Raw genomic sequence first — 25,650 nt, 5'->3', positions numbered from 1 at the left:
AGGTGATCCATACAACAATGGCTGACTGTGATTTACTTACTGGATGTGAGGGATAATAGGGGTTCAGGACTGTCGCTGCAGAGAAAAACCAACTTGCTGAAACAGCCCTGCACATTTTGAGCAACAGGGAAAAAAACATGCACAATTCATAGTGTATTAAAAGATATTGATGGAAATAGATTAAATTTGATATTGCTATTTTATGGCTGGCTGTCATGCTATTTCTGTTGTAAACAGGGTGTTGTGCTGAGCACCATATTAAGGTAATGCATCAATGACAGTGAACGTGAGGCACCAGATCACTCAAATTAGATTATAATAACAGCCCGGACTGATGATGAATGGCACAGCGACGTGGCAAAAGTCATGCCAGATGAAAAGCATTGTAATAAACAATATGAAATGGATTGAATCGATCACAAAAAGTAGGGAGAGAGAAGAAAAAAAAAAGGAATCCAAATCTGAATAATTCATAAGTGCATTTCACATTACGAAACCTGGAACAACACTGAGCAATGTGCACGCACTGTATATGCAGAACAAAGGTAATGTGATATCACGAACCAGAAAAGCTTTAGCTTGTCATATCCACTTAAACAGCCCGTATTCTTGAGTCATTTAAGATGTGTTCAACTTTGAAATTTTTACTGTACATGTGGGTGCACGCTTAATCAATTCTGATAGCTACATTTGCCCTGACACATAATTTGCTCCATCAAATCATTTTCCTGGCGAGCCCAGCGTTTAGCCTTTGTGAAGTGGACCATTTGAAGGGTCTGCTTAACTACACTACTCCGGCACGCTGATAAATGATTTTGATTCTCGTGCCTTAAAGGACAAATCCATCATTTTTTTTTTCTTCCAGGGGTAATTTCCATGATATGTCTTTTGTGAGAGAGACATGGAACGAAACAATGAATTATAGAGGTGATACGGTGATATGTCTGTGGAAAGAGACATGGGGCCTGAATAAGGAAGCCGTGGTGCTGAATTTGCTCTTCTCTTTGTCTTGGATAAGCAGCCACCCCGTGCATCAAGGCCATCAGTCCCAGTGAGGGATGGACCACTGGAGGAGCCACTGTCATCATCATTGGGGACAACTTCTTTGATGGCCTGCAAGTTGTATTCGGGACGATGCTCGTATGGAGTGAGGTACAACCCGCTGACTTTAGGAGTCACAATTATAATGATGCAGCATCTTATGTTTGTATCTGCACTATAGCTTTGACTGAAATTTAACCAACATATAAAGAATTTATTTTATTTGGGGTGTCCAGATGAATTTGCCTACCAACATGGGGGATTGCCGGTTCAAATCCCCTTGTTACCTCCGGCTTGGTCGGGCGTCCCTACAGATACAATTGGCCGTGTCTGCAGGTGGGGAGCCGAATGTGGGTATGTGTCCTGGTCACTGCACTAGCGCCTCCTCTGGTCGGTTGGGGCTCCTGTTCAGGGGGGAGGGGGAACTGGGGGGAATAGCATGATCCTCCCATGTACTACGTCCCCCTGGCGAAACTTCTCACTGTCAGGTGAAAAGAAGCAGCTGGTGACTCCACATGTATCGGAGGAGGCGTGTGGTAGTCTGCAGCCCTCCCCCGGATCGGTAGAGGGGGTGGAGCAGCGACCAGGACAGCTTGGAAGAGTGGGGTAATTGACCAAAATTCGATTGGGGAGAAAAGGGGGGGGGGGGGGGAGAGATTGAAAAAAAAAATTTTTTTAATTCAAAAAATTGCAGAAAAATCTTTCTAGAAGCTATTACAACTTTCTCAGATTGTTACATTATGGCTTTTTTCAGTTATTTCTTGCTTCTTCCTCACTCTCATCCAGCTGATAACTCCCCATGCCATCCGCGTCCAGACCCCACCGAGGCATATCCCCGGTGTTGTGGAAGTCACGCTGTCCTACAAGTCCAAGCAGTTCTGCAAAGGTGCCCCTGGGAGATTTGTCTACACTGGTGAGTCAAAATCTTTCCCCCGCCTCCCTCAGTTGCTCCTCTGCAGGCCGAGGGCTGTGCCTTGGCCCCCGCCCACTCCTCTCTCTTTCCTACGTCCAGGCGGTAATAATGAACTAACCAGGGCCCTTCTTGCTGGAATGTTAAATGTGTGAGATCTGCACAGCTAGCGAAAAGGTGTTTGGTGGTGGGGCTTCCACAAGTGCAACTCGATCCCTCCCTGACCTGCCATTATATAGGGGCGCTGCCAAGCTCTGTTAAAGTCAAGCTGTCAGGATAACCCATTCTGCCAATTCTGTTTATCTACGCCGTTGTGAAAAAGACAGTGCTTTGTGCTAATTTGGTTTATTTTGAAGGCCGATGTGTAGTTTTGTTTTTATGAAACAGATTGGGAATGCAATATCTGGGTCCTCTGTGTGTGTGTGTGTGTGTGCGTGTGCGTGTGCATGTATGTGTATGATTCATTTGAATGTGTGGGAGAGGTAATGAGAGGGAGAGAAAAAAGGTCCAAAGAAAGAGTCATGTACGTGAGACAGAGAGAGAGAATGAGAGAGCGAGAGCAAGCAAGCAAGAGAGAGAGAGAGAGAGAGAGAGAGAGAGCGAGAGAGAGAGAGAGAGAGAGAGAGAGCGAGAGAGAGAGAGAGAGAGAGAGAGAGAGAGAGAGAGAGAGAGAGAGAGAGAGAGAGAGAGAGAATACGCGTGTGTGTGTGTGTGTCACACCGTAAGTAAAGGGTCTGATTATCTTGGCTAACAGAAGGAAGTGGTGGCCTTATCTGTCATCATTGGTGAGGAGACAGAGGTCACAGGGGTCAAAGCCTGTCTGACCTGGAAGCCTCTGTCTGTTCCAACTCTGATGGGCAGAATGAAACGGGGGCGCGTCAAAGCCAACCATCTACCCACCCACCCCCTCCCTAGCCAGCCCCAGGCCTTCAGCACAGCCCTGGCCTTGAGTATAGCAGAATTGCAAAGTGGGGGCTGGACCCCCCCCCCAAACCCCTACCTAGACCTCTCCATCCTGGAGCAGCTGTTTCTCATCAAACCCTCCAACCCCCCACCCCCTCTCCACACACACACACACACACACATCCACACACCCCTACCACCATCAGCCATCCGTCCCCTTCCCTTCCAACCATGCAGTCAAGCCCAGCTCTCCTGCATTTAACCTCCCTAGCAGGAGTGGAGCAGAGGCCAACAAGGCACCGGGATAATGAAACAAGAGTGCAGTGTGCTGCGTAAGTGTGAGAGCGTCTGTTTGTGTGTGTGTGTGTGTGTGCGCGCGTGTGTCCGTGCGTGCACACATGTATTAGTGTGAAGCCCTGGGAAGGTGTATAAGTTAAGACATTAATGGCTTCTATAGCACCCCAGTGAAAGTGCCAGGTCCCTTAAGAACAGACCCCATTAGTCACACAGGCTAAGCGGATTGGGATGATTACCATCAGGTTTTACGGGGGAAACGTGTTTCCCCTCTCCCTATCTTTGCTGATTTTTCCCCTCATTCTTCCTCCCTGTCTTCCCTGGGTTCCTACTCACTTCCAGTTAGTATAAAGATACAATTACCCCAGGAGGCAACGGTGGTACAATTGATTAGCGCGGTGAATTAAAAGAGAAAGTCGCCAATAGACAGGTCCGGCTCGTCTGCTTTGCTATTCCCTGTGTGGCTCACCTCGATTGTGCAGGGGTCGACGCTTGAGAGAATGAGACCGTCGGAGAGCCCAGGACGCTTAACGGCAGAATAAGCTGCCGCTGATTCCATATGTACAGTAATTGCTAGGCGATAGGATATTAGTTACCTCTCTCTCGGACGCTGAAATATTAAGAAGCTGGCGGAGCTGATGTCAAAAATAACACCAGGAAGCTCATTTCGAGCCGCGCAACTGCTCCTGTGCAACGGCACTTGAAACCCGCGCCACTGCCGCATGGGCGAGCGGGACGGATTAGAGATCACTTTAAGTCGCGATATCAAATTAGACGGGCCAAAAAGGGCATGTAGCGACACGGCGTTGTGTGAAAGGCGCAGGGGTATCCTGGTGTCATGCAGGAGAGCAACATGTGCGTATCAAAGGCCTGGTTATCAAAGCCAGCGCTTCAAACGTGACTCGAGAGCTCGCCTTGAGAGAGGAGGGCCTTTTTAGACCCTTTTTCATGTTGACTCTTCTTGCCCCGCCACCCTAATTGTGGAGATTTAACTCGCTCAATTTAAGAAATTATCACAAATTACTAAGAGTCAACATACTGTAGAGGGGACTCGCAGTCAATTCGAACAGCAGAGGGACAGACACGTCCGCACTTGGGTTAGCAAAATCCTGGACCGGTTCCAAAACTCACAATCCATTCTCAGAAAGAGAGCACCCTATAGTGTACATCAAATAATCCTGTGGGCATCGACTATATTGGATGTTTGAAACGCTGATGAGAAACACAGACGCGCTATGTGTGACTCGAGTGGACTGTAGTTTTAAGGAATTCTCTCAAGGAGCTTTTTTTAAAGGGATGACACACAGGCTACTTTGCAATGCAGCCCATACCTTTTTTTAGCGCCGTCCCTGCGAGCTGGCTTGTCCTCGGGCTAATCCATGTATTGGTTATCCATTGGTCAGGACAGCTGGTAAAACCAACTGTCAGCAAGGTTGGAGAAAATCAAAAGGAGAAAGTCCTGGCTGTTTCTGAGTCAATACTTCACACTTTATTAAGGGCTGCAAAGAGCATGTGCACACTATTTATACAAAAAAATAAAATAAAATCTCTATTTGTTCAATTGTAACCTTTTTACCTCGTAGTTACAGTATTATACAAAAAGGTAAATCATAAATAAAAACTTTGACCACACTATTTATCCAATTTAAGCACCTTAATTGCATCAGAGCTTTTGGTTTTCTATCTCGGCCAGGTTTCCATAAGAGCGGCCCTCCTGGGGCGGCGATGCAGGCCCTGGGTAATATGGTTCTGCTAGCAGTCCTAACACACTCAGCCACTATTTATCCTAATCAGTGACATCCATATAACCAGGATTGCTTAAAATGAACCCCTTCCGCGCCCCAGAAAACGCACATTTGCTAGGACCCCATTTGTCATGGGTAAATTGAGGGTCAGTAAACTTCGCCTGTATCCTCTAGTGGGGATCTGGGACATGCATCATAACGTTAGGAGAGAATGATTGGCGAAGGCGAGCTGTCACACATTTGTCAGGGGGAAGGGAACATTATTTGCTAATTTCCCAAGCTGGGCACTGACAGGGTGCTTCGTCTTCAGACCTTTGGTGACCAGCATGACTTCTCGGCTATTAGTAAAAGTCAAGTGTTTTTTTCTTTTCTTTTTTCTTCTCTGCCCCCCCCCCCCCTAAAAGCAGCAGTAACTAGAGCCGCTCGTTCGACCTCACAGAATCGCAGCAGCACACTGGGCGAAGGATTTTGGATTTAGCAGATGCCCCATACAGCGAGACACTCTTGCTAGGCCTTAGTTGAGGCCAGACAGCCTTGAGGGCTGATGGATCACAAACTTTCCTTGTCAAGGTGACGCTATCGACTCCACTGCACCAAAATCTGACAAAATGGGTATGAGGCAGTCATTCATCAACATAAGGACAAAGGGGTCATGTGTGCTTCACTCAATACGGGTGGAGATCAAGAAGTGTCAGTCCTGTAAAGGCTGGAAAAAGGGGGATTTTTAATAGTGCCGCGGTCAGGTTCCTTTTTATTTGAGTTTAGTCTACTAGCACTTATCTCCAAAGCACATCATATATTGTTTAAGGTCTCACATGCATGCATGTAAAGTAGATTCCCACCCAGACAATTCAATTGCCTTCCTCCTCGCACAGCAAAGCAGAGATATAAATAGTGATTTCAAGACTTGAAATCCAAAATTAAACAAGTTTCCTGTGCCACTCTTAGAAAAAACAAGGGAAAAAAGTGGTTGTGTAGTCCTCGACCAAACAAAATAATAAGTAGAAAGAACGGGAAAAAAAGACGTTTTGTAAACAAACACAGACATTTTTATCAGAGAAACATCAGATCAGGATCCTGTGCCGGTTCAGCCTGTGTATCGGACTTTTCCCCGTGTCTCCTCTCCACCCTGCCGTCGAGAAGCACTTTGAAGTTGTGGATTCAGAAGCTGATCAGATGTAGAGCTTCCTCTTCATTTCCTGTTGGACAGGGTTGGGTTTGGTAAGGCTGCGGTAGCTAGTCAGTGATGGGGTGTGACCCACAGCAAAGATATGCTATAATCAGAGGCATTCATGAAGGTATGTAAACAGATCTGCCATAGAGGAGGACATAGAAAATGCACACTAAATGCCTCTATATAAGGTTCAAGGTCTCTCTACAATTTATATTTGCAAAACTGGAAATCCTTACGAAAGGCGTTGCATCTTTAATACTAGAAGAGTGCAGATCTCCACCAGGCATCTTCCCTTCTCTGGTGCGCAGACTTAGGTGAAAAACCAGCTGAGGAGTTAGCACTCAAATATGGTGTAAAACAGGTTTTTCAAAGGTTTTGAATCACCACAAGCACGAGAGGTCCTTGATCATATAGTCATAACTATGCACAAAAATTATTAGGCTGACAAGCCCAGTAGTATGCGAGGTTAGCAGCGGACAGGTACATGCACACATGTATGGAAAAACCAGCGTTTTTCCTGCCATTATAAGACTTTTGTGCAGCACCCAAGTCAACTGAACGGGAGGTATGGGAAAAAAAGTTAATATGCAGCGCTCAAGTTAAAAAATCTACCTAATAAAAACGTTTTGCCTGTCAGTCTGTGGATGTGCAGCCTCCTAGGCAGACCCTCGTATGAATGCCTCAAGTCTAATATGAACTTGCATTTTCCAAAAAGAAAAGGTTTGCTATGTGACCATTTTGGCCTAACCCTAACCCTGTCTCTAGTTTCATAATATAATAAAACTGGGTAAACAGTGTACACTCATGCATGCACAACTCACATCTACGGCTCACTCAGATTGGGCAGCAGCAATAATATGCAACACTTCCTGTTTTGACTGCAACCTAGAGGAAGTTGTTCCTTTATAACTTGCGCATTTTTTGGATTATTAAAACTATTTTAATAACTTTTGATCATGTCACTGCCCGATCTGAGTCGAGCATGCATGAGCATAAACAGTTTACCCAGCTATATTATATTATGACACTAAGGACAGAGGTTATTATTTTTGGTTCATCCATTGTTTCTCCAGTTTTCCTGTGCTGAGATCAGCAGTGAATGATTTGCTGACTTGCAAAACTTGATCGATTTCTCAGTTACCTTCGAGGCTCATAACCAAATACACAATGTTTTGACACTGTCGCTGCCCAATCTAAGTCAACTGTGCACATACGCACGCATGCATGTCTCACATCCACGGTTGACTCAGATCGGGGAGCGACAGAGCAGCATTGGTTGAGTGAGTTAGAGAGTGAATGAAGAGAGGGAGTGGCGGTAGCAAGAACTAATGCTTTTCAAAGGTTTTGACTCACCACAACCACGAGATATAGTTTTGATCACACAGTCATAACTGTGCACAAAAACATTTGGCTGACAGGCCCAGTAGTATGGCAGATTAGCTGCACACACACACACACACACACACACACACACACACACACACACACACACACACACACACACACACACACACGACCAAACACAATATCGCCGCCAGGAAAACATGAATATTATAGCCTTGTAGTCTACTGTAGATTGGTGATATATCCCTCTAGAATATGCACCACCATAGCAAGTAACGCTAAAACAGCCATTTGAAAATGTCAACGCCACAGTTAAGTAGACTGTTACCTTGCTGGCGCAACAGTTTTAGCATGTGTCAAAGGGGAGCATGTTATCCCAGCCACATCCCCCTACCTGCCTGTCTCATTACAACTCTGGTATTTAGCGCCAGCTCCACGGGAGCGGTGGAGACAGTCATTGCTGCGTTAGATCGGTTTGGTTTGAAGGCCTCGTGAGCTTGTGTAGCTCACGACAAGGTTCCACGGGAGGAAGGTCCTTGTGTCCAATTAGAGGGCTGACGTGACACGCGTTCAAACTCCCCCGCTGTCAGGCGGCTTGTCAGGTAGGCTTTGAAAAGCACACTGTGGCATTATTCCACAGCGTCTTATCAGCAAGTGACCTGTGAAATCCAACTGCGAGGAAATTGATTGAAATAAGCACTTGCTGTTGAGCATGTCTTTTAGCCATTACATCTCGGTGAATTGTATTGTGGATATCTTTAAGGAGAAAAATGGAGGCCAGGGTTTGTTTTTTACTATTATTATTATTATGATTATTATGATTATTACTATTATTATTATTATTGTCATTCTGTGAGGATAGTATTCATTGATTTGATTTTAATTGGACCCAGTCTTTGTCCCACTGTATTGTCAGAGGTTTTCTAATGGGCCTTTGAATGGATTGTCCTCACTAAGTCACAGCATCAAACCTGTGCCACAAGAAAGATAGATGGAGGGAGAGCAGTGGAGGGGGGGCTCTTGATAGACGAAGATCTCTCCCCTCCTCCCTCTCCTCCTCACTCCCTCCCCTTCTTGCCCCATTTTCAGCATGCTCCACACCCAACGGGCTTTAGGAGAACTCCCCCCCACCCCACCCCCAGCCCTCCTCCATGGGCGCATTTTGATTGAAATTCATCGGCAAGTTTATTGAGAAATGAATGAGAGAGGCTGCACGGTATTGACTTTGAGAGGAAAACACAACTCATCTTGAATGAGGGGGAAAACGCAGCCGTAATTTAGCCGTCATCGATCTGTGCCCCGTCCATTTATTGATCTTCATTTTACAATATTAATTTGCGCCCGCAATCAGCTGTGAAGGGAGCCCATTTGATTTCTGTTGGCCGGTAATGTGTGAAAGTCCGCCGGCGTCCTTAGAGAACTGGCACACTTACTTTAGATGTCATCTAAGTGGATTGAACAGGTGTCTTTGCCCCTTTCTAATAATAGGACCAGTATGAAGGGAGTTTGGAAAGTGTGGATGTGCAATCTGTAACATTGCTCCCTTTTAACCGTGTTAATTACATTTTATCTGTTGCAGGAGCAATATCTACCGGAGACTGTAACTGTCGAGGGTTTTTTTTTTCCATCTGTATTGGCTCAAAGTTCATGAAATTTCAGTGAACATTGATCTGTCTCCATTGATTTATCTTAACTGCAGATCTTTGAAATTTTAATTTCCTGTTCATCTCTAGACTGCTGGAGATGGAATCACTCAGTGGTAACTGGCTGCAGTGGATGGAGATGATGATATGGTCAGTGGTAACACAGTTGAGATGTGCTTTGCGTGGGTTTGCTGTGAAAATTCCACTTTGGCTTGCTTTGGTTTTAAAGATGGCCTCTACCTTTGCATGCACTCTTTCTACTCTGTCAACCTGCGGGACATAAAACACCATGGAGTGGCCGCATGACCTTTGAATAGCTTGTCTTCCGAACATCACGTTTAACTATCTTCAGTAACCCTCTTTTTTTCCCTCTCTATCTCATCCATGACACGCAAATTCGCGAAGCGTTCTTCATTTTTTGGGCGGCATGGTGGCCCAGTGGTTAGCGTTGTCGCCTCACAGCAAGAAGGTTCTAGGTTCGAACCCCGGGGTTGTCCAACTTTGGGAGGTCATCCCAGGTCGTCCTCTGTGTGGAGTTTGCATGTTCTCCCCGTGTCTGCGTGGGTTTTCTCCGGGTGCTCCGGTTTGCCCCACCATCAAAAAAGATAATGCATGTTAGGGTTTATTCTCCTGTCTGTGCCCGTGAACGAGGCATGGCAAGAAGGAACTGGAGTTGGTACCTGGGTGCTACACGGCGGCTGCCCACTGCTCCTAGCTACACAGCTAGGATGGGTTAAATGCAGAGAAGAATTTCCCTTTGGGGATCAATAGAGTATATATATAAAAAAATGGTTGCAAACGAAACATGAGGAAGACAAGGTCATTTTGTGTGGTGATGCTGTTGTGACCTTCATCCATCTAATGGACGGCAGGTGCCTAGAAGGTTGCAGTTAGACCCTCTGACAAGTTACAAATGCAATAATACTTGAATGAACTAGAAGAGTCGGTGCTGTTTATCTGTCTCCCTCTTTCCAACTCCCACTCCACCTCTAATTTGTGTTAAGGGGAAAGAAAAAAAATAACTGCTCAATGGTGTAGGAGGAGTGGAGATAAGCTCGAAGCAGTTAAGTATAATTAGCGAAAGTAATAGCTGGCAAATGGCAACAAGGCTAGGTTTTTATCTCCTGGAAAGATAAAGTTATCGTAATAAGCTGTAATGGCTGGCAGGAATGCTAGCACTCCTACACACAAGGAACAATTTCCTTTAAATTTACTGCTTTGCTCCAACGTTTCCCCCCATGTTTGTACCCCGATACTGTAAGTCAATACGTGAGTTCAATCCACTTCCACAGACCGAGGGGGGCACGCGGTGGTGTGATTTGCCGTGTAAGCACTTCTATCTGCCAACGTCGGCCATGTTACACTGTTCAAGTAGAGCGGTTACTCATGTCCTATTTCCAGAGAACATGGAGAAGCAGCAGCAGACCATACTAAGATGCCATGTGCAGCCTGTCCACTCTACATTTTGAGCAAAGTGTGCAGAGCGGGGTGGCTGTGGGGGCTCTCAGAGAAAATGTGTTAGTGGCATAGAAGGATGACAGAGTAGATTAAGGCATTAGATCAAAATAACATCGGGAAGTGAACATTCCAGGCAGAGGAATTCTACTGAAGCCTTGCCATTCATGTGTGTGTGTGTGTGTGTGTGTGTGTGTGTGTGTGTGTGTGTGTGTGTGTGTCTTGTCTGTGTGATATTCAAAATTGGAAATGATATGGTCACAGCTGCACACCAAGTCATGCATTCCATTTCTTCATATTCTGAAACACGATCGTTCACTCTCTAGAGTGAGGAAATTACTGAAATATTCATAAAGTTTGCTTCCAAACCTACACGAGGAAAGAACACACTCTTCAGTCGATCTGTTCCTTTGTAAAAAAAAAAACAAAAAAAAAAACAAACAAAAAACAAACGTCACCATGTTCATCTTATTCAAATAACTGTTACCCTTTAAGTGTCAGCCCTTCAAAACTGAAGAACGCTGGCTGTCACTTTACTGTTTGATTGCTTCTGTTAAATTCTAATCATCTCTGAAACACAAACCACGGAAACAAACCCATGAACAATTATATCACTTTACATGTAATGCATCCAGGGGGAAAAAAAGATATGAGTGACATAATTGAACAAAACATCCAACTTGTCTGAAGCTGAAAGGAAGATGAGAGAAGATGAATTCTATTAGTCCATCCTTCAATCTGCGAGCCGGCCCACCCCACCCCCCCCCTTCATCTTTCCTGCGAAGTATTCAAATGCAAGTCCTGCCTTACCTCCCTGTGTCTCTTTTTCTCTAATTATCCATGAGGTCAGTAAGCAAAATGGGGAAGAAGCCAGGAGATCAATACAAATTATCCCTGAGCAAACCAGTGCTGACAGTTTGAATTGCAGCATATGTTTACCCAAAATCAGGCAATTTATCTTAATATCAGGCGAGTAATGCAGCAGGGGTGAGAGGTCACACAATCTCTCCACCTCATAATTACCCGCCTCTAAAACAGGAAAGTGGTATTGATTGGCCGCGGGCCGGGAAGCGGGCGTGACTGGAACGTGCCAGCGACCCCCCACCCCACCACCACCAACACCACCACCTCCCTTACCCCCACCCTCCTTAGGCCCTCCTCCCCTCAGCTAGACTCCCCACCCAGCGCAGGATTTATGGGATGTGTGTGGAAGGTTTCATGTTTCCTTGCAACGGCTGAGGGTTGAGAACTCATGTAGGGGGGCACACTCCCCTTTCACTCCCTTTTGCCCCCACCAAACACACACACACACACACACACACACACACACACACACACAGCATTGTGTTGGAAGGATGAGGACGGCCAAACTAATTTTGGCATGCATGGAGTCATGCAAGGGCATCACAGGGCTCAGAGCGAGACACGCCTGCTATATCTTTGGAAGAGAATTTGGTGCAGACTGAAGTTTGAAGCTGGTAAAGAATTATGTTAGAGGGTTAAGAAGGAAACACTGGGTGCAGAGGATAGAGGGGAAAATGAGAAGATAGTTGGGGCAGGCTGCTGGAACTTATGTGGCATGTTGTTGAAAGTGTTGAGGGAGGAAATGTAAACCCTGGTATTAGTGACCTCAACTATTGAGGAAAACAAGATGAAAGACGACATAAAAACAATATATAATTGCTACTGTATGTGTGCATGTATGTATGTGTCTGTATAAATACGTTTTTGTGTATATTATATATATATATGTATATATCTATCACATCACACATTCATTGTTCAGAATGAATACAAGTGCTCAGTATATATCATCAACAGCTCTTATAGGATTATTGATGTTGTCTGCACCAGTGTACACGCTATGACTACAGAACTGTCAACTCATCAACTGACAGCACCGTTTAGCGCTAATGCAAGTCTCCATCAGCTGTCAAAAGCATTTGCATGAAATCAATAGCAGATGGCGGTCTGTGTCACCAATTTCATTACGCCAGGGTTGTTACAAAGATCATCTCCATGATAGATGAGATGGCGACATGTCGACATGTAGAGATCATGGCTGATACTCGTGCCGCAGTACCAGAACCGCGGGGCGCATTTCGAAAGACAGACTTCTGGGCCACAGGCGACCATCACCATCGTAGGTGTTGAGCTTTCTCTCTGACACTTCTCATTTCTCATACGGAGGCATTTCATAATATAAAACTTAACTTGTGAGTTGTTATTTCAACGAATGAAGGAAAGGACAAAGTCAAATGCCATTTGCCGCTGTTGTTCAATACATTTTAGACATTAGATATCTGTCCTCCAACTCGTGGCCATCACAGTGTTTGGCTCTGCATTTACAATAGAACATCATTATGATGGGAAAGGCACATCAGACAGTGCACCTTTTCCAGCCTAGGTCTCATCCTGTACTGTACGTCTCTCCGGCTGTGTTCCCAGCATGCCCGGCGGGTTGCGTAGGCCCCAGCTGAGGCAGAGGACAGGAGAGCGTGATGTATCACCCTGAGAGAGCCCACTGACAGCCTCTGATGATGGATGGCCTGATTATGGAGTGCTTTTTACACATACACAATTTACATCACACTGAGCAGCAGGGTCTGGCAGGGTGATGATGCGCGCACACACACACACACACACACACACACACACACACACACTCAGGGGGAACGCACATGCTCGCACAACCATATTCATGTTCATGCACTTGTACATATGCACGAGATTGCCCGAGTGCATAGATAAGAAAGGGGGTGGAAATAACACAAGAAAGACGGCAAATTCCTCACTAGAGCCTTGTCATTTACGATCAATACTGCAGATCAATCCTTTATTAAGGAGAGGACGGCATTCCCTCACATCCTGAAGCGGACCTTTGTTGTATTGGGATACATGATGACATGTCAAATCAGATTTCCAGGGGTGTATGTTGTTGTTGTTGTTGGGTCGTACGGTTTATTCAGGCGTGTGTGTGTGTGTGTGTGTGTGTGTGTGTGGTAAACAGGGATGAATACCGTTGTATTTGTAAGCTAGGTTCTGGTTATTGATTAGTACTTTGCATTGTCCATGCTTGAACACATAATTGCCCCATTTGATCACGGTCGAGCTAACAATTACTGCTTTCTGGTTTTCTCCACAAGCAGTGCATATGTTTGAGAGTTTGTGTGTATTTGAAAGTATGTGTGCATGTGTGTGTGCATGTGAGTGTGTGTGTGTGTGTGTGTGTGTGTGTGTGTGTGTGTGTACATACTTGCAAGTTACTTTAAGTGCGTGAGGGAGAACAAAAGACAGTAAGAGACCCCAAAAAAAGTGTGCGTGACTGCGTTTCCCTGCGCGGTGCCTGCTGCCGCGCGGCTCCCCGGCGGGTGCGTCAGCGGCGCTGCCTTGCCTCCATGTGGGGCGTTCGCCAGCCTTCACGTTCTCCAGTGTTCAGCAGGTTCAGCGAGCTGTGCGGTGTTAATGCTGAAATTACATGCTGAGTAATGAGTGATGGGCCAAATTACAGGCTGAACAATGAATAGAGGCAGGCAGCTCTTATTAGTCTCCACAGAAAGCCATTGATTTATGAAGCGCCTCGCTCGGCGGAGTTACTCTCCTGAAAATGATATCTACATTGAGAAGTGATGTTCTCTATTAAGTCGTTTCTCCAGCCCCCCCACCCCCCACCCTCCACCCCACTTACAACGCTCTCCTCCTTTCCACCCCTCCACTCCTCTTCTTCTCGCCTCTGCCCTCCCTCCCCTGCCTCCCCTGCCCTGCCTACGGGTGCACACATGATTGTTTAGAATCAGGCGGAGCTGTAAGGAAGCCTTCAATTACCCATTAGGACTGTCAGACATAAAACGCCCTGCTCTCACCAAAGTCTGGGTTATGATTCATTTACTTTGTCCCTCTGATTCATTGCCCAATATGCCTCGTGCCCCAGATTACTATTTGAGGGGTGGGGGAGATTAATGGCTCCGTGGGACCCGCTGCCGTATTTCACGGGCTCCGCGTTGCAGTACTTTTAGCGAAGAAGGGTGAAATGACAGCAACTTACTGTAGATCAATGTGTGGACAGCCTTTCACAGATTATTAAAGCTCTGTTAGATTAAAAGACCCCCGCTATGTAGTTTGCTGTAGTCAATATTCTCAAGCAGATAAAAAGGGGGAGGGTCTCTCTCTCGCTCTCTCTCTCTTTCCGAAGGATTCTCAGACTGATGTAGGTCATCATGGCTGTTAATGGAATAACAGTCAGTGACACAAGTGTCAGAGGAGCCTGTGTCATTTTCCACTGTGCCCCCCCCCCCCCCCCCCGGAGCCGCCTCTGTTTCATAAAACATTGTCCCACCCCAGAGATTTCTTTGAAATTAGGCATTCTGAAATGACTTTTGTACAGTAAACTCTAACAGATTTCTCAATTAGTTTCCTCTTCTCTCTGGCTAAATTAGTTATGAAACATTTCTGATAGTCGTCCCCCCCCCTCCTCCTCTCCTTCCTCTTTTCTTTTCAGCCCTGAATGAGCCCACCATCGACTATGGTTTCCAGAGGCTGCAGAAAGTCATCCCCAGGCACCCAGGAGATCCTGAGAGGTTACCAAAGGTAAGTACGACATCTCATCTCCGCAGAAACAAACATCACAACACCTTTACTGTCTACGTGTATTATGATGGAAATGCACTCTCTGTCTACACACCGTAGACACTGTCAACCGGCTGCAGCCAAAACTGCAACTTACTACTTTCAATATCACAAAGTCCAAAACAAGATCTTCATCAAAGGAGAATATCGGGACCCCCAAACCACAGCAGCCTTTGCCCCCTCCCCTCATTCATCAGGGTGGTAATGGTAATGCTATTGGTTCTGTGTGAGGAGAGCGGCGTAAACTCTCTGTGTGGTAAAATAGCTCAATCAGGCGTTTTCCTCTCCAGTAGTCTGTGGAGATGGTAATCTGGTCAAGAAACGACGTCTGCACCCTCATTACCCCACTCATGTTTTCCTTTCATTTTCTACAGCTCGATTTGGTTTAATCTTTTGTTTACAGAAGCCTGTGCCGTAAACCCCCTCGTCTTAGTTTGGCTACAAGACAAAGGCTGTGCCTTATTACGTGTTGGCTTTCTTATTGTTTTCCTTTGAACCTCAGAGAAGGAGGTGAGAGTCCCCTCCGTGTCAGAGACACTGGTGGGGTGCAGAGATAGGTTTTTTTTTTTTGTTCCCCTCCTTGCAGAAACTCTTTGATTATTTTATGCTCTCTATTTCCTGTTGATAAGATCGAGCTAGGTTTTCGCTAATTGCTACCCTGCTAGTATCCATTTTGGTGACTAGCATGCCAGATGTGTCAAGTGTAATAGTATGACTGATTAGTTTGTTCAAAACCCCTTGGCATGTAGTAAAGTGGTGACCACCTCGGAGTTTTAATAATACCATAAAACCTTTAAAGACCTTATCTATTAAATCCCAGCATGCAACTAAGCAATATCATTAACGTCCAACGGACAATTTAATAAAGAACAGGCTGTGTGGTAGCTATAGATGTTTGACCAAGTCCATGTGAAAAAAAAAATAACAAAAATAAAAAACGACAGCATCTCATTCAGTTTCTGGTGCTCTACAGTAGTATATGAAGTGTTTCAATTAGACCCGCTCCTCCCCACGGAGACGGAGAACAACACCTGGACGTGAAATGTTACTCTAATTTTAACGGCAAACCTACACCGAAAAGGGGAAAGTACACGTACGTACCTTTAATATCTACATGACTTTCCAAGTCTCCCCGGACATCACCGGACTATTTCGCTGCACCCTTTCAATTTTTGAAGTCAGGGTGTTCTTTGCAAAATCCACAGCGTATGAACAAAGAGCGCAATAATGTTAAACATAGCTTTATTACAGAGAAGCCTTACTTCTTTCCTCAGATACAAAGCGCCTGTGGCTGTGGGACAGATTTTGACAGTGAGCCCAAGATTAGTTTCCTGGGTGTGCGTATACTTAATATAGCAAGGTCTCCCAGCCTTTGCATGAAACAATCACAGAGTGAGATGAAACCCTGCACTTCCAATAAACAACATAAATATTTGATTTGCTCTCTAATGGACCCAAATATGGGGTTCAGGGGGCATGTAAATGATCCCACCAAGTGATTCGTCATTGTTAAGCTTGCCATCTGAGGGTCGGCTCTCGGGGTCAAAAGCACATTCCCAATAAAACAGCCCAAGGCAGAGAGGGAGGCTGGCATGTACATTGGGAATGAGAACAGAAGCAGCATATAGAGAACAACCATTACAGGGTGCAGGTGAGGTGGGGAGACTCTATAAAAAGGAGATAAAGCTCGAGGACGGGCGGTGTGCATTAGCAGAAAGGCAAATCGACACCGAGCCTACCCACCCCCTCTCCACACCCCACACCCCCACCCCACACACACACACCCCATGACTTCACCCTCCAGTTGATAATATTACTGCGCTATTGATTTCCACCAGCCTTCTCCCTGGGACCAGTAAGACACGTGGTAATTGTAAGGAGACAGAAAGCCAATATGGGAGTGCTCATGGATAGCAAGGGATGCACGCTAATATTGTTGCTATACCAAGAAAAAAAAAGGGGGGAAGCTGCCTCTGATTGAAGTTTACCTCGTAACTCTAAGACAACATCGCAGATGACAGTCTGACCCTGTGGGAGGAGTGGAGATATAAAAATTCAATGCAAAGTCCAGGGTGAATATGAAAGTAATAAGTGTGAGCAGTCAAGTGATGAGACAGGAGATTGGTTTGCGGGCATCGCGTTAAGTGAAGAGAGACTTTGGAATTCACCCTCCTTTTTAAGATCTTGTTATAAAACAATTTTCTATTCATAATATAAAAAAGACAATTTATAATACCATTTTGTGCCCTCTGGCAGTAATGGACAAATAGACTGGATATCACATTATATCACACTCAATTTCTCTCTTCTGTAACAAATTAGATTCATTATGAAATTAAAAGCGGAAACTCAATATTGTTTTATTATTAAGCTGATTGCTTTGGATTCTTTTCTTTCCTCCCAAAATGAGTATAAGCCCATTCCTTTCCAATTCTTTGTGTAATCCACAAGGAAAAAATATTACAAATGTGTTCATGTCAAGCAATTACCCATGTATTTAAATGAATCTCTCTTCCTGTGCTCTTTGAAGTACCTTCATCTAATGGCCCCATGCTTCTGAATGCATTCATTACCTCAGGCTAGAGCTAACAGAGTAATTGCCTTACAGTTTTATAATGGCATTAGCACTGCAAGCTACATAACCTAGGCCCTTTTTTATTAACTGTGATAATATAAATACAACATCCATGCTAATCTAGTACTTGAAGAATCACATTTAGGGTCTTTTCGACTTAGGTGGAGTTGGATTTTTTTTTTTTTTTAATAACACTCAATTTTTTTATGGGTTTCTCTCATTTCCTCATTTTCTCAGGTTGGAAAAATAAAAATAAATAAAAAAATCAGCCCTTAGCCTCTAAGTCTTAGGCGATCCGTCATCTGAACAATCCTATTTAAACAGTTGTTGAACACGAGACCTTTATGCAAAGCAAGACAAACAGTAGCAGAATCCTGTCACGCCTTTGTCACAGAACAACAGAGATCATTTGAGGCCTTTAATTGTTTCAATTTAACATGGTGTGTTCTGATATGTCTCCATGACAAGAAAGCCAATTACACTTATGCTGGAGCAGTATCGAGATTTACATGGAAATGCCCTCAGAACACTATTCCGTGTTAATCGTATTCACAGCGTGAGCTTGATACGCGTGAAAGCGTCTCGTCAGAAGAAAACAAACTCCTTTGTTGATTGGGTGCCGCACTTCTCATCATCCTCGGATATGACTAGGTTGCCACTTAAGCATAGCCTTGCGAGTCAGCTTGGTTAGTTAAGACGCCGCGCGGTAAACGACAGATTAAGGATGAGAGGCAATAACGTTTTCTCTCTCCGCCTTTTTTTCCAAGCTGTCCTTATGTCGCTGCTGCAAAGTACCATATGGACAAGGAGGGCGAGGACGTTTCACAGAGAATGAAACATGGCTTACGAACGTGACAGTCTTAATTGCTTTAATTGTTGTTTAAAATTGAGAGCCATGTAGGAGATCTTGAAATATGATAGAATAGATTATTGGTAATTATTAACTGCAGAAAAAAAAGAAAGAAAACCACTTTATCTCACTCAGCAAGGGAGAGAGAAATCTGTTCTGCCTGATGAGAACACATCAAGACAGCTGGTCCTCTCATTTAGTCTACCTGCCTCACGACAACCATAATTCTTTATTTGTATGCAAACTAGATGCATGCAACGTTGAGCATACACACCAATTTCAGAGGTAAATGCCCATTCTAAAAGCCACCCATCCGGTAACTTGGGGTGGATTAAGCGATATGTTTCTATAAGAGAGCATGGCATACGCTGGAAGTGGCTTCTACAGTGATTCATCTTGATAAATCAAGGACTCTCGTAGATATGCTCCTCAGGATGAAAGGGCCCATGCACACACTCCATGCACACCCCCATAGCCTACGTGTTGGAAATGCAGGCCAAGTCTTGGAGGCCACTGTTTGAAGGCGCGAAGGCTGTGTTTACATTCATTTACGGCAGCTGCCGTCTTAATCCCGCACCGCTATTGCCAAGTGATGGAACACTTCAGACAAATTACCGAGGCCCACATAAGAAAACACTGCAAATGTGGGAAGAAAACAAGCGCCATCTGAGATGTTTCTCGTGACAGATTTGCATTGCTTTTAACCAGGGTTCTGACAGCGCCGTCGACAAATCGCTGCTCTGCAGCAGGTGACAACAAGCATTTTAAAAACACGCAACCGCCATGTCTGCAACGCGCCTTTGTCAGATGAAATGCGCTCCAAGTAGTGGAGAGGGTTTACAGAGAGCATATTGCCTTCTGTGTTACGCAAAACAAAGAGAGCAGTTTGCTTCCTTGAGAGGGCTTTAATTGTAAGTGCTCAATTCAAAGAGCAGATAAAGACACACAAGCGGGCCAAACCCTACCTAGTTGAAAGCCTGAAACACAGTGTGTGTGTGTGGGGGGGGGGGTAAGGATCCAGGGCCAACTCATTTTCACTGTTAAGAGCCAAAGCAACACAGCTAATCCGCATTGTCAAGCGGGGGCAAGCATGCAGACATGGATAAGACCACATCCCGAGCATCCGTGTCCCCAAGGCACAAGCACCCAGCTCTTGCTGGATGGGAAGTCATTTGTGAAGTCCTTTGCAACAGCCAGTCAAAGGGGTTAATTGAAAAATTCCTTAATGTCATTACAACAGAACTAGATTAACCCAAAGCTAATTCACTTTATTGTTCTGAGGAGAGGGGACTCGGCGCTGAACTCCGGTGCAAACGTGAGGCCTGGAATTAGGTGCGAGGTGTTGTTTCTGAAGGGCTATGCCAGTTTAATTAAGATAGGGAACATTATTCACTGCTCTGCATGGTTGGAAGGAGCAAATGTGATGTGTTGTCCAAATGTGGCACCAGTGCCTCTTGTAAAGGCAAGGGCTTACTTTTATTTAGCTGGTGGAATACTACATTGTCCTACCTAAATCTTAAAACGAGTGGGTGGGTAATGATGATTGTTGTGTTTGTTACCTTATAGTCTACCGGGATTAAATATAATCTATGTATTCAAACATTAGAATTGACAATTTGTGTCCCCCCCCCCCCCCCCCGACAGGAGGTGTTGCTGAAGAGAGCGGCTGATCTTGTTGAAGCTCTGTACGGCATGCCCCACAATAATCAGGTCGGTACTTACACACCCAGAGCACATATTCAACTCTATTCATTGTTGTTTAAATGCTGGTTCACTGCCAAACAGGAAACCGCCGAACATTCACGGGTTCTGCATGTATCATCAGCGAAGAGCATTTTCACCATGCAGCGGTGTCTGTAACAGTATGGGCTGTATAGCATGTGGGTAAAGCATATAGCTAAGAACAATGCATCAAAGCGCCGTATGGCAAGAGAAACCCATAAATAAACCATCTACTTTTCTCTGTCTATCCCAGGAGATCATTCTGAAGAGGGCAGCTGACATAGCTGAGGCCCTGTACAGTGTTCCCCGCAACCACAACCAGATCCCCTCCCTCGCCAACACAGCCTCCCACGGCATGATGGGAGTCAACTCCTTCAGCAGCCAGCTAGCAGTCAATGTGTCTGAGTCACAAGGGAACGACCAAGGTATGTGATACGGGGGGGCACAGCTTCATAACGCGCCATTATCAATGACCGTTATCGTTTATCTGCAATCGGTGAACATACTGACTAGGAAGAAATGCATGCATTTTTCGTTCCTTTCTCATCCTGTTGACTTTGCTCTCTTCAGTGGGCTACAGCCGCAACACCAGCAGCGTCTCCCCCCGGGGCTACATCTCCAGCAGCACCCCGCAGCAGTCCAGCTACAACACCGTCAGTAACAGCATGAATGGCTACGGCAATGCCGGCATGAACCTGGGAGTGCCAAGCTCCCCCGGGTTCCTCAATGGATCCTCTGCCAACTCCCCATATGGAAGTGAGTGGCTCGTTACTATGAAACGGCATAGTAGTAGTTCGCTGGCGCTGATTTAATAGCGGTGGTTCCCAGAATCATTTTCGCCGCAATGAATCATTAATGACAGGATTACAACGGTACTGGTATTGATGGTGTTAATATATTACAATTCATTTATGGGAACTTGTCTTGTTGAGTGTTTCAGGGAAAACTCAAAATGCAACAAGCGCTCTGTTTTTATGAATATTTTGCGCTATCCCACCTGTATTTGCTCAACCGGACAAGATGTTGATGGTCAGGCTGTAATGCTGTGTGAGCTCTGATCGTGTATCCCCCCCGGCAGTAATACTATCCCAGCCTTACCTTAACTGCCCTCTCCCTCTGTAGCACCACCCGCAGCACGCTCTCACTCTCCCCCTGCCTCCCCCCCTCCATCCCTGCCTTTCCTTCCCTCCTATCGTCTCTGCAGTTAAACAAAAGAGCGCCTTCGCCCCTGTGGTCCGACCCCAGGCCTCCCCACCCCCCTCCTGCACCAGCGCCAACGGCAACGGACTGCAAGGTGAGCCCCCCTCACCCCCTCATCCCTTCCCCACGGACTACTGGTCAGATACCGCTGCTCAGGCCTCTGTCCGGTTTGGTGAGGGACTAATCATTACAAATATATGCATTTTGACAGGCAAATTTACACTTTCTCTTCACGCTCAAAGACACATGCATACACACACACAGACACAAGCATGTGTTAACACACTCACATGGACATGCAAAGCATGCGTAGGCACACTTCCACTTGCTCGTGCGCTCACACATCTGTGCAAACATGCAAACAAATTCACGTACCCTTGTTGCCCTCTCATACAAATGATCTTCTCCGAGGTCATAAGAAAACGCCTTCCCAGAATTGTTTTAGTAATTATGTTTATTAGGTTTTGTGCATGTGTCATGACCAACATGATTGCTTTGAAAACAAGCTTAGCTGTAGTGTGTGCCCCAAGATTAATAACATTGGGCTTAATGAAGTGGGAAATTAAAGTTCATCTTGCTACACGTTCATACTTATTAATACATGTTGTGCAGAAATTAATGAGCAATGCCTTGCCATCATCTGTGCTGGCAAACTTAAAAGCATTTCAAGCATGACTCTACAAATATACTCAGAGCAATATAATAATATATCATTCCAGCACTTCACTAGTTGCCTAAAACGTGTGAAAATACTGCATACATAAACTCGGGGGGTGAGGTACAGTCGCTAATGATATCCTAAGCAGATGGTCTCCGTAAAATAACGGAAGCTACCTTTGATCTTGTCTAATCCCTCTCCGATAATGACACAGAAATAAGACTTAGGGAGCGCGAAAATGGGGGAGTCACACGTCGCATGGTTGCAGGGAACTGAGGCTAAGAGATGAAGGCGGTAAAAGGAGGGACGATAGGAGTGGGAGGCTGTGAAGTGCCTGGTGCGTCGCCGCTGTGGCATTGTGGGAAGTTGTGCCGCATTGTTGCTCTGCCGTCACCATGGCTCGTCCCCCCGGGAGTCTGGGCCACTGTTTGCCATTACCCCAACACCAGGAGAAATATCACAGATAGCAAGACTGGCATGCTGGGGGCTGAAATGTCAGAGCAAGAGGGAGCCCCCCCCCACTGCACCCCCTTTAGCAACATGTGCATGCGCAGGCTTGCGGACACAAGCAAACACTCAAAGGCGCATATGCAAACACATGCATTAAGGCATATATTCATGCATTTGTGCATTCTTACACAGCAGAACTTACGAGCAAACACACACTAACATAAACACAGCCGACACCTCTGCACCTTGCGCGCGCACGCACACACATGCACGCACGCATGCATGCACACACGCACGCACACACATACACACACACACAACCACAGAATTATAGAATTTGTTTATATTTCTATTTCATAAATAACCATTCCTGCAGTTATCCAGCAATTCTCATGTTTTTTATGTCTCTCTTTCTTTTTCTCAGCCATGTCCGGTCTGGTCGTCCCCCCTATGTAAATGCACTTTTGTCATCTCAAGCACCAGTCTACACACTACCACTTCACAGGACACCCCTTTAGCACACAGCAAAATGCTGGTGTAGTGTATAGTCAACAACTATTTCTGTTTTTAAGGACGGAGAAAAAAAATAATTAAAAAAAAAGTTGGGTTTTTTTTTTCAAAAAAACTTTCACTTATCTGCAAAAGGAAAAGGATTTCATGAAGAACACTTTTTTTCTCTCTCTCTCTCTATCTCTGAAGGGATTTTTATTTGGTTGACCATTTTTTTTCACCATTTTATCACCCTTGAAGAGGACACAGGACGATGAAGTGTTTATTTTGTATACCTGTTGGGCCGTGCTTTGTTCTTGTCCAATCAACCCTATACATTCTCAGTACTGGAAGTGGAGCTCTGTGGACTCACCATGTAAACTAAACACTGATGTACAGTAACATTTGCCGATGAACTCGATTGCCTCCGCAATGGGGTTGTTTCTCTTTTAATAGATTCACAACAGTTGTGTGTCTTTATAATGTGACTTTTTTGTATTTTTATGTGTGAGAAAAATACACAGGGGCCAAGAAAGTTTGAATTTCAACTGGAAAATATATGAGATATATAATGTAAGAAAAATTGATCATAAAATACAACGCATTACGAGATAAAACGGGGGGAAGGGGGCCGGGCGGGTAAGATTGTATCATGTTTCATTCCTGCATTTTAAATTAAAAATTTTGTAATTTATTGTAGCTAGAAATCATCCTCGAAATTAAAAAAATACAAAAACAAAAACAAACAAAAAAAATCTCTTTGATTCAACAAGCACACTGATGTGTAAAAAACACTCCACTCTGTTGATGAGAAGGATATACTTCCATGTCTAGAGCTTCCTTTTAAAGCAAGTGTGTTTTGCCATGTTTTTCAACTCTTTTGCTAGCACTGTATATTAATGCATTCCTAGGCTACTGTGAAGTCTGTTTCTTGTTGATGAGGAGCAGCCTCCTCCTTCTAGCTCCAATTCCCTTATGTGTTTTATATGTGGTTATAAAATTGTAGACTATTGTGATATTGCCAAACTTGTGCTAAATATTTATACATCTGTCTTTTTCATGTTCTTTTACATCAACAAACAAACAAAAAAAAACGTTTAAAAACAAAATTTGAATCCATTGAAGATGTAGGCATAGCAGCTCATTGTCATATTTCTGTTCCAATACACACTTGCGCTCACTGAGGGAAATTTTGTAACATACCAACTATAAATAATGTATTTATCTCTGAAATTTTGTATATTGCTTTTCATTATGTATGTATTAATCGTCATGCCCTTAATATAGTGATGCAGCACAGATAATTCAGCCAAGAACTGTTGCCTTCGTTTGTTTTCTTTTTGTATTTGACAAAATGCAATGTCCATATATTTCACGTGTATCCTCAAATTTGTGTTACTCTGTCAAGACTCTCTGTCCATTTTTTTTAAAAGGGGAAGTCAAACTTCATTGTTTATTTTTATATTGATTTTAAATTATCTATACAGACCATTTTTTTGGAGAAAACTTTGTTGGTTGTATTGTCAAATAAATTGTTTGTGACCCATATGATAGTTGTTAAGATCCAATAGAGACTAATGTGCATGAGGGACAAACATTGGAGAAAAAGACACTCCATCTGTGGTTGTGTTTTCTTTCTGTTTTGTAGGACGTATAGAAGTCATTTTTACTCACCACTTATGACTCTGCCACATAGCTTAAATGTGTTTACAGGGAAGAAAATTCAAAACATTTGGAATGGAAACAGAAATGAATAAGTGATGTTTTATTAAAATTTTCAGTAAAAACACAATAGTTCCTCAACTGTGGACTTCCTTCGATTCTATGTACCATTTGGCTGGCAAGATAAAAAAAATTGACCAAGTTTGAATCAGGACCCCCCCCCCAAAAAAAAGACAATAGAAACTGTGTTTCGACTCCGCCATAGAGATAACTGTTTGCAAGCTGTGGAAAGCGTAACAACTTCCATGAAAAAAAAATTGCTCTTACTCATATTCCTTAAGTCAAAGACGCTGACGGTGTGACATATTCCTTGGTCTTGTATCATCAGCATATCCTGCATCTGTGGTGCTCCAGAGGTCTATTGTAGTCCCCCATAAACGGTGCAAGCTTTTTATTCAAAGCACCCCAAATGGGGCTCATTCAAATCCCTCATTTCATTGCATTAAGCCACCTAGTTAATAAAGAATCAATACATTGAAAGAGCAAGGTTATCCTTTGTCTATGAGGGGCTGGTATCGTTTTGAACCTCTTATAGTTGCAGAGCTGAAAGGGGACCGCTGTGAAATCTATACTCATCAAGTGCGTCAAACAGAAAGGAGAGCCAGGCGGAAGAATACAGACTCCCCATAAAAAAAAAGAGAACCGAACGTCTTATCTGGCAGCCTGAGTGGTCGTGCGGAGCAGGTCACGAAATGTCAATTTCTCATCAAGGCAACATTGTCCACGGCCACCTCTCCCTTTAATGCACAATTAAAGGGATGCAAGTTGAGCAGCAATCAGCATATCACCGTTTATAATGTCAGCCAGCGTGCTTGGATCTGCCGGCATGTACATAGAAGTGCAGGAGCT

At 44.5% G+C, this 25,650-nt stretch overlaps 1 protein-coding gene across 1 annotated transcript in view; it reads left to right on the top strand.

Annotated features, from left to right (window-relative positions):
• The window catches only part of LOC130122483 (transcription factor COE3-like), a 27,141-nt gene extending 2,270 nt beyond the window's left edge, over window positions 1-24,871 (top strand). The window contains exons 2-9 of the mRNA XM_056291415.1: window positions 1,022-1,152; window positions 1,828-1,954; window positions 15,008-15,096; window positions 20,205-20,270; window positions 20,536-20,707; window positions 20,853-21,038; window positions 21,487-21,576; window positions 23,015-24,871. Coding sequence (XP_056147390.1) covers window positions 1,022-1,152; window positions 1,828-1,954; window positions 15,008-15,096; window positions 20,205-20,270; window positions 20,536-20,707; window positions 20,853-21,038; window positions 21,487-21,576; window positions 23,015-23,046 — 893 coding nt within the window. The 3' untranslated portion in view covers window positions 23,047-24,871. The remainder of the gene's footprint in view (window positions 1-1,021; window positions 1,153-1,827; window positions 1,955-15,007; window positions 15,097-20,204; window positions 20,271-20,535; window positions 20,708-20,852; window positions 21,039-21,486; window positions 21,577-23,014) is intronic.
• The last annotated feature ends 779 nt before the right edge of the window (window positions 24,872-25,650 follow it).

The sequence above is a fragment of the Lampris incognitus genome, chromosome 13, assembly GCF_029633865.1.
Source record: "Lampris incognitus isolate fLamInc1 chromosome 13, fLamInc1.hap2, whole genome shotgun sequence".
NCBI classification, from domain to species: Eukaryota; Metazoa; Chordata; class Actinopteri; order Lampriformes; family Lampridae; genus Lampris; species Lampris incognitus.
Note: the sequence above shows the minus strand (reverse complement) of the source record. Positions and strands in the feature narration are given on the sequence as shown.